This window comes from Emydura macquarii, unplaced genomic scaffold (genome assembly GCF_026122565.2).
Source record: "Emydura macquarii macquarii isolate MOO-44397 ecotype Brisbane River unplaced genomic scaffold, CSIRO-AGI_Emac_v2 contig_587, whole genome shotgun sequence".
Taxonomy (NCBI): Eukaryota; Metazoa; Chordata; order Testudines; family Chelidae; genus Emydura; species Emydura macquarii.
This window is the reverse complement of record NW_027130724.1, coordinates 13,300,176-13,309,763: the sequence shown is the minus strand read 5'-3', so window position 1 is coordinate 13,309,763 and position 9,588 is coordinate 13,300,176. Positions and strand designations below refer to the sequence as shown.

The window sequence follows — 9,588 nt, the reverse complement described above, 5'->3', positions numbered from 1 at the left end:
ATGCAAGAGGTAGAAAGAAAATTGAGCTTATTTATACAGTAACACGTGTGTTAAAGCAATGTCTCCTTTCCTTGGCTATACACTCCCGCATTTTCTCTCTCACCCACGTATATACACACACACTTTAACTGTGCTTTTGTGTTTTGTCAGAATTAATGAGAAAAGTTCCCTTGCCCTAGGGGTAATTAGTGTCCTTGGAGTTAAATAAGCTAATACTTAGACACCTCTGGCACAGGCAATTATGTTTGTGTATTGAATAATTGATTCAAAGAGGGGGGGAAGGGGCCGCTAATCAGATCTGAGCATAATGAATTGATTTAATTAACAGGGGAATCTGAGGGTCCCTGGGAAATGTGTGCATTTATTCAGCAGCAAGAGAGAGTGCAAAGCACATAAATTGAGAGGAGAGAGAGAGAGAGACGCAGGCAGGCAGACAAGTGCTTTTGCGTTCAGTGATAGGTTCGCATTTTTTCCTCCCCCCACCTCCCTTCCTTTGAATATAATTTTAGATTTAGAGTGAAATAAAGAGAAAAGCACTTTGGAAGCCCGGAAAGCTCTGCAGTAGCAACAGCAAAGGGGGGGCCGTGAGCTCTCACATGCGATTACATTCAAACAATTTTTTGACGGTGCAGGTGGGGAAGGCGCTGGAGAAGCGGCCCTCGCTGTTGCTTCCCTTCCCTCTTTACAAATTATTATTTCTGACCTGGAATTTGAGTTGGGGGGAGGAGATGAGATTGCTTGGGCGCTAGCAAAGCTCTCCAGGGCTGCGTGTAATTCTAGCTGGGTGCAATCTAGGTTAAAAGTCGTGCAAGTGTAGCTGGCTTGGGGGGGGGAGACAAACAGGGAGGACGATCCGGCTGCATTTTTCGCTCGGCAGCGCTTTGCCAAGACTCCGGTCTCCCTTCCCCTCCCCGGAGCAGAGGCGGCGGCGGCTGGAGGGGGAGAGAGCGCCGGGGACGGAGCGGCGGCCGCAGCTGCTGCCCTCGACCGCCGGGACAATGGTGCTGGACAAGGAGGACGGTAGGTCGGGAGCCCGGCGAGCCGCAATCGGGCCCGGCCCGCGCGCTGTCCTCTGCCTTGCCTGGGCAGAGCGAGCGGCGGGAGGAGACATCTGCTGCGGCGGCGGGGCGCGGGGCAGGGGGCATCGCCGCCCGGGCGTGTCACTGCTCCTGCCACACAGCCCAGCCCGGCGGTGGGCGCCGAGGGGTGGGCTCGGCTCGGCCGGCGGCGTTACCCAACTCCGCTGCCTGTCTCGGGGATTTACTCGCTTTCTTCTGCCCCACTCGCCGCCTTTCTTTTTCGGCTCTCCTTAGCCAAGGGGGGATTTCCTATCCGCTGCGTCTTCCCGTCCTGGATCCGAGCCCCCTGCCCCTTTCAATCTATTCGTTTCAGGCTTTCCTCTTCTCCCAGCATGTCCACTGTCTGTCCGCTCCCATTGTCGTGTTTACCCTCTTGCCTATTCCACCCCCCCTCCCGCTCCAAATCCCTCCCCCTTCACGGCTCTAAACCGGCTATTAATGACTCCGAGCTCCCGGCTTTGCTAAACGGCTTCACAAAGGGCGCCTCGGCTTATGGGGGGAAAGGATTTACTTTTTAAATGAGGCTGGCAAGAAAAGGGGGTGTGTGGAAACGCGCGAGCTGGCTGCATGCAAGTTTTAGCTCAACCATGTGCTGGTTGTCAAGACTTGCTCGAAATGCATTGGGAAGCACTGGGGAGCAGGGAGGGGGGCCGTGTTTTAGGCAAGATGTAAAGACCGGGTTAGCTAATTGAAAGGGAAATTAATTCTGCCGTGTGAAGCATTAAGAAGTGCTGAGGGGGGCAAGGAAGAGAATAGTGACTCTCCAGAATAGCCTCCTGCAGAATGATAGGCAGTGAGACATAAAGGGCTGCTGGAAGTTTTGGTAATTTGGGGCTGGGGCAAAGTGGAGAGGATAACTCAGCCCTCTGGCAGCCGCTGGGCTGCAGTCTTAGCTGTCAAATTTGGCAGTCGAGGGTTATTTGCTGCAGAGTGCTGGGGTAAGGTTTTTGGTGAGCTGAAAGCAATCCTTAGTTACAGGCTTGGTGTCACACAACACACTTAAAAACCCTTGCCAGGTTTTTCCTACCGAAGCATTTACATTTCCTCACTCCTTCCCCAAATCTTTCAAACTTATTTACAAGGCACCAGTGAGTAGTGAAAGCATGATCACCTGTTATTTTGCATGGTGATTACTTCCAGTTTTCCCCATGAGAGTTCATCTTGGCTTTTTTTTTTTTAAAATTCTTTAAAGATCATTCTAAGCTTGTATCATTTTCTTCATAATTGAAAAGACTCTTTCACTGTCAGCATGGTTGCCTGTCAGGAAACCAATGTGTATGCCTGGACATTCCTGATTCTGGCTGTTTTTTGCCATCCTTTTTGTGTACAACTGTGTTTTCGAAAAGTGGCCTCTGCCTTCAGGATGAGGACATGGGTGCTACTGGGTCAAGGGTAATCTTATACCTTCTTCATGGGCATAGGCAAGGTCTGGGGAAGGAAGTCCATGCAGCTCAGGAAATGGTCCTTTCCTCCAAATCTTTATTGGGGAAAGCTGCAGCAACACACCACTAATATTCTTAATAGATCTCCTTTATCTGCAGCTACCACTTTCCCACCCTTTCATCTCCAATCCAGCTCTGCCAATCATTCAGTATACAGGAATTAGGAGCATTACAGAGATGACTGACTGTATTTTGAGGAGATAGATGAGGGAATATACTGTTGGTCAGGATGATCAAAGGTCCTGTTGCCAGTGCAGAACTGCATGACATCTTGGTGCATATATATGACTGTCACTTGCAGTGAGGTTGGGTGGCATTAGCTTATCACCATCATACTAGCTTCAGTTACACTGTGATGATATTGTGAACTGAAGAGCCTCATGGTGGTACCATTGCAGTGATGGCCATGTTATATATGCCAGTATAAATTACCATATAACTTCTTTCCCCTGGGAGGAGGGGGGTTTAATGTGGAAAGGTGAATACCAGAATAAAGGAGCAATTGAGATGTGTCTTTTCCCCTTCACTCTTGGAGTATCTGCCCCTGCGAGGTGAGAGCCTGCTTAGCACAAGCCTCAAGGGAGTCAGTTGGGGCATTAGGAAAAATTATGCCTGCTTGTATGTTCCACCTGTGTGGGAGGGGGTTGAATCTCTAACAGCTAGAAGGTTAAATGCACACTGTGGCTCAAAGGGGTGTGTGGGGAGGGAGCTGAATGCTAAATTGTCACATCTGCAGATCTAGAAGCCTTTATAATAGTCCACAGTTTGTCAGAGCCTGCTGAAGTAAACTGATGCAGTATAAGTAATGGGGTGCATAATGCTCCAGTCAAAAGTGTGTGAGTGAGAGAGAGAGACTTAATCAAAATATTAAGTAAAAGGTCTGAAATGTTCAGTAAAAAGAGAACCTCTCTCCTATCTATCTCCAAACACACCATAATGCACGGGGCGAAGTAATAATGTCAGTGTAGTTAAGCAAGGTTAATTCTTTTCTAGTAATGCTCATTTGTGATGGAGTTTGTATTTCCATCTGATTTCATTTTTGTGGGGTAAACTATGTTGGGCAATCCCTGAAACTTAAATTTTTACAGCGCAAATTGTGTTTGACTAGAGGTAAAAAAGGTTGGCTTTTTACTTTTAGCATGGACATCTCCAATAATAATAAAACTGGATAACGTCTTAATCTCCCTTAACTTTTTGCCAAAGGGTGCCTGCCAACCATATCTCTTTAAATCTGATTGACGGCTTAACAGCAGGATGCTGCCTCTGTCACAGAAGTAAGGGAAGCAGGTGAGCTGTGAGGAAAGACTGAGATGAAGAGGGTTTCCTAATGGGGGTATTTGGGTTCTTTCAAGTATTGCAGACATACTCGTTAAACATAAGGAGCTCAGGGCTGGAATGATGGTGGTGTAAGGAAGTGAAACTAGAACCATTGATTATCCAGACAGTTCTCAACAGTCCTCATTCCAGGAGCTCTCGTGAATGGCTATATAAAAGGAAATAATGGAGTTGGTAGTGAAGGTAAGGAGGAAATTAGAATGAGATGCACTTAAAAAGAAGAATTGTAAGAAACCCCTGATGTGGAGATCAGAGTAACAAACTGAAGTAATGCCTGGGAATCTTCAAAACTATTCATAGTGTAGTTATGCTAGAGGAGAAATGTATGCCTGTTAAAAGTGTCAGAGGAATTAGGGACAGGAGGTGAGATTAAGAGAGGAAACTATTTTATGAGGAGGTTATTTTACGCTTGCCTTTCTCTTTCTGCCTGACTCGTATGGCGCTCCAGTTGCCTGATCATCCTTGAATGTTAAAAAGGATGCTGGATCTGCACGGGTTATAAAGGGACTAAAATGGTGGCTTTTACTAGCTATACCAGTTCCTTGTCTTGAAAGACCTTGTTAGTGAAATGGGTCTGTTTTATTAATGTAAATAGGTCGTCTTCTGGGTCTGTTTTTTGGTTTTGTATTGTTTTGGTTTTTTTAACCCTCTAAAATCCTGAAGTTGCAGATCACAGATACTCAAATCACTTTTTTTTTCTTTTTTGCGGGGTCATTTTTTAATAATAAAAAGCTAGCTCTTCTACATAAACAGGCACTCTGATAGCTGAATGGATGCTACATGCAGCAATGTGGGAAACCAGGAGTTGTTTAAGTCCCTCATTCCTCCAGCAGTCTTGGGGCATTGCAGAGAGAGCTCACATCCTCTTAGGTAGAAGTTGCAATGTGATCCTTGCTTTTGCATCGCTGAGAGCTAGTTTTCCAGCTGTATTGTTGTTTTGGAGGAGATTGCCTGCTCTCTCAGCCTCAGGGTGCGTGTTGCAATGATGGCTTCAGGGGAGTATGCAAGCCTTAGGGTGACACCACCACCATCACACAAAGTCTAATAATCAGTTTGCTGCCTAGTAAGTGGAAGGCTGCCTTGATGCAAACACTTCTTGGTGTCTATTGGCGCAACAGAAATGCAATACTACTTTCCTAAGAGCTCTGCAGATATCACTGTGGATGAAGAGGAAAAGTACAAAAAAAAAATTGTCAGATTCTTGACTTCAGGTATTGTGGCACCGTGTCAAGTTATGTCAGTAAGGTAGCATCGTTGTGTATGTCTGACGCGACACAATATAACCTGATTGATGGAACACAATGTGATATTAGAAAATATCATTTTAAAATGGAAACTTACACAAGTGTTTTCCCAGAGCTGTAGTTAAAGAAGAAAAATCAGAGTCAGAATCTGTAGAGACTTGCACCTCTGCAATTCTGGTGTGTTAACCACAGCTGAATTTAGGCCTATATGTGTTTCTCATTTGCCTTGCACAAACAAACCAGTCCAGTGTCGAATACAATAATTACAAAGCTCAGGATTATTATAGATGTTCCTCAAATATATAATTGCTGCTAATGCCTGGACTGTGGAGAGCAGAACTTCTGCTAAAAAAAAAAACAGAACAAAACACCTACCAGTAAAGGGATCTCAAATATCTTGACCAGTGCAAAAGATTGGTTTAATTGTAGCCGATTCTGTTAATTGCTAGTAAAGTCTTTTAAGGGTTACAGGAGAGATATACATTTGCTTGTGTCTGAAATGAGTGAATATGTGAGGAATGTGTTTAATGTAAGAATTATTAGTTTGCAAAAAGGAATAATCCAAGTTACGAGGTACGTAGAAGTAATGCAGGAATAAAATGCATACCGGAACAATGTTGCATATTAATGTATAATATGTTTGACAGTTGCATAATCAGTCAATCTGTAGGTATATTTACCAAAAAAGTCAACATTAATAGACAGCAGCTGTTTAATGTAGATGAGAAGCTTAAACTTCTTGTAATTACCAAAATAGCTACTTTAAATTTACTCTTTACAAAGATAAAATTGCATTTCCCCAAAATAGAAGTTGGGGGAGGGGAGGAGAGGCAAAAGTAAAGTGCTGTGATCCAAAAAAGTTGAAATACCTTTTCTAATAAAGGTTAGCAATACATTAGAAGAAATAGAAAATATTTATCAATGCTAGATTCGAGATTTCTACTTTTCTGTTAGTTAAACATTTTTGAACAAACACTAACAGACTTTAGTTACCTCGTCTTTGGTCTGCAGTCCCCTTCCTTTTTAACTTAGAGTAGCTAAAATAAATGATCACCTAGGTGTTGCACTCTTACCTTAAAGTACAATTTCAACCCTTACAAACTATATTAGAGGGAAAAGAATAGAAGTTTTAAGTACTGGATGAAAATGATTCTATGCAAAATGATATATTTAACATCAAATATGTTCAAGGACTGTTAGGATTAAGTATTCAAAATGAAGGGGGAGGGAAAAGCCATTTGAGCTGAGGATAAGGAATCTAATTAAAAATAGGTATTAAGGATATATAACTTGAGCCTGCTATCATGCATTAAAAGAGTACTATTGTATCAGTTGTATAGGGGAGGAAGAAATATCATGAAAGAGAATAAAATGTTTTCTTGGATTAAAAAAACCCGCCTGAAATTGTACTTTGCGCTTAGTATTGATTAGTCTTGATTGACACGATTGAAGACAATGGGCTACTTGTGAGTGTAAGGGCTACTTGTGTGAGGAAAGATGTGTGTTGATTTATATTTCACCATTAGTAGAATTAACTGCAACAACGATGTCTCTGAGAAAGTCGAGTAAATGGGCAAGGGTTAGTATTGCATTCAATTTCTAGAAATTGCTGTATTATCGGAAACGCTGCATGCAATACTGAATTTTACAAAGTTTATTTTGGAAATTTAAGTGTGCGTGGAAAAACAAGGTCAAATAAGCTTTGAGAAGTGTTACATCAAGTTCTAAACCATGACACATCTGTGAAATAGAGTTAATCGTGGAAGAAGTTGATGTGATAGGGCTTATGGTCTTAGAATCTATGCAGGGAATTTTAAGTTTTAGTAGGGAGAGTCTCTAACCCATTTGAAGTGTCATTGGAAACCGACCGCTAGCTTCAAGTTTTTAAATGAGCAAAGCAGGAAAGTGGGGATGCTCTGGAGACAGATGTATATTGATGTGAAAATAAAACAAAAATGTATAAGATTCAGTCCATAAAGATAAACATTGAGAGAGTATGTTTATGTATGAAAATTGATCGGTGATAATGAACAGCATTAAAAAGAGGCAAAGTTAGTAATGTTTGAAACACTTGATACTCTGTAGTATTAAACGAAATGTACGAAACTGTACTGCAGGTGGTGCTGCTGAGCTAGGAAGGTTTAAATTCACCATTAAATCCTGACAGAAGAATAAGAGGGGGTCTCTGGGAAATGTGTGCATTTATTCAGGAGCAAGTGTGCAAAACGCACAAATTGAGAGACAGATGCAGCAGTAGGCAGGCTTAGATATATTCCCTTCTCTCTGAATATAATTTTAGATTAATCTTAAATCCAAGGGAAAACACTTTATAAGGGTTGAAAGCTGTGTACTTGCAACAGCCAGGGTTATGAGCTATCAAATGCAATTACATTAAAACAGATTATACTGTGCAAATTGAGCCATTTAGAAGGTGAGAACCAAAGAAACAGCTCTGATCCTCCTTTTTGCTAAATTGCAGTTTTAAGTTCCTTGCAATTCTGAGGCACAAAAGTAGGTGAGACTGCTTTTGTGTCTGCAAAGTGCTTCATTTCTGAATGTAATTCTAACTGAGTGCAATCTAGGTTAAAAGCTGGACAACTGGGTAATTAGAGCTCACTGGCTGGTAAAGGACGATCAGCTGCGCTGTGGCTCATCTGTGTTCCCAGAGACTAGTTCTCTTCTTCCTTCAGTGAAGGCTGCTGGAGACAGAGCATCTGAACCCGGACTCCTCTTGATCCCTGAGATGATGGTGCTGGACAAGGAGGACGGTAGGTGGGCTGAGATTCCTTAAGCTTGTACCCAGTGAATTCTGTATGTTCCTTACATGTAAGTAAATGGCTCTGACATATGTACGGTGTGAACGTTTGGCTGTACTGCCTTCGCCCTTTTTTGGTATTTTTTGCTGTGCCAATAACAGCATTCTCGCTCTTTATTTTAGTTTTCTCCTGGTTTTGCTGACAAATCAGCCAGTCCAGAAGGGTTTACTTCAGGCTTTGGTAGCTGAAGGACATGTGGTAGAAACAGGTTTTTTTTTGTTTTTTTTTTTTTTTAATACGTTTGGATTTTTCTTCCCAGTAAATGACAACATGAATCTATTTTGCCCATCTTAGCCTGTTTATTTTTGTAGCTTTTATTTTAAATCTAATTGTGAGACTTCCTTTCCCCATCTTTTTTTTTTTTGTTTTTTTAAATTTACACGTTTAATATCTCTCTCTTACTGCTCTTCTTCATAGCTAGAAACATAATGACAATAAGCTAATCAGCCTGCTAAACTGCTCTGGTAAAGAATCATTGGTTTATTGTGAGAATATGACTCTACAGTCTAACTGGGAGAGGTGGTGCTACAGTAGGAAGGTAACTTAATGAATGAAGCTGAAGGAGAGCGTGATTGTTTCTAAGTTTGGGTGCTGGCATGTGCTTCTATTATTTTTAAAGCTAGCCGTCCCTATGAAGGCAGGAGCAGTGCAATAATCTAGAGAAGAATCAAAGAGTACGCTGAGGCATTGATCTAGTAGTTAGAGCATGAGACTAGGAGTCAGGAAACCTGTATGTTCCTTATGTGACTGCTATTTGCCCTTGGGCAAGCAACTCAATTGCTCTGTCACTGGTAGTTTCTCGGATTAATATGTTAAATTTGACCGCAAGTTTTCTGATGAGAAAACAAATCTCAGTTGCTTTGTCATCTCTGTGACTAACATTGCATTTTGGGAGTGCTATCATAATGTTTATGGGAAAGCTAAACATTGGAAATTGCCATTTTTGGAAAAAAAAGTTATTCTCAGTTTAGATAAGCGCCCATTCTTTTATATTCATTTTCTAAATGGATAACATTTCATTGTTGTGCAATTGTGCTGTGTCCACCAGCATGTGCTACTGCATAGCATAGGTTCTGGTAGCTTTTAGCACGTCAGTGCATGCAAAAAGATCTTTAGCAAATGAAAAGTTACACTGGTGTCATTTGGAAGCAGAAGGGAGGCACTGAATTTCCCCCAGTTTATAAACTAAAAACATCCTTCCAAGTTTTCTTCAATCTCTCTGGAACCCTGTGAAGTTAAATGCTTTGACACCCAGTAATAGCAGCATTGCTACGTTACCTGTGTCTTACTTCTTGAGATAAATGATGTGTTTCCCCTGTCAAAATTGATCCTAATCACATAACACTAATAGTACTTAAAACTAAGAAATTCAAATATCAGGTTGGGAAGGGGGGATTTCATCCCATGCCACTCTTCTAGAGTTAAAATGGATTTTGTGTACTGGGAAATATTTAGAATAGGGAGAGCTTGAGTATTAAAAAAAAAAATAAAAATAACCCACATCTGGTGATTTCTAACCAGTAGGTTTCATAATTGCTACACCGAGGTTTTTCAACCGTAAAACAACAATAAATAAGAATACTGCTCAAAATTTATTTCAGACCTTTAGCTTTTTGCTCTCAGTGGACTTTTTTCAGGTATCTTAAGGACCATCATCAGTAGATATAACTTA

At 41.8% G+C, this 9,588-nt stretch overlaps 1 protein-coding gene across 2 annotated transcripts in view; it reads left to right on the top strand.

Annotated features, from left to right (window-relative positions):
• The first annotated feature begins 396 nt into the window (after nucleotides 1–396).
• The window catches only part of LMO1 (LIM domain only 1), a 76,908-nt gene continuing 67,716 nt past the window's right edge, over nucleotides 397–9,588 (top strand). The window contains exons 1-2 of one of the 2 annotated variants that reach the window (XM_067540407.1): nucleotides 397–1,020; nucleotides 7,791–7,868. In XM_067540407.1, the coding sequence (XP_067396508.1) occupies nucleotides 999–1,020; nucleotides 7,791–7,868 (100 nt within the window). In that variant the 5' untranslated portion in view covers nucleotides 397–998. The remainder of the gene's footprint in view (nucleotides 1,021–7,790; nucleotides 7,869–9,588) is intronic. The other variant, XM_067540408.1, reaches the window with a different exon arrangement.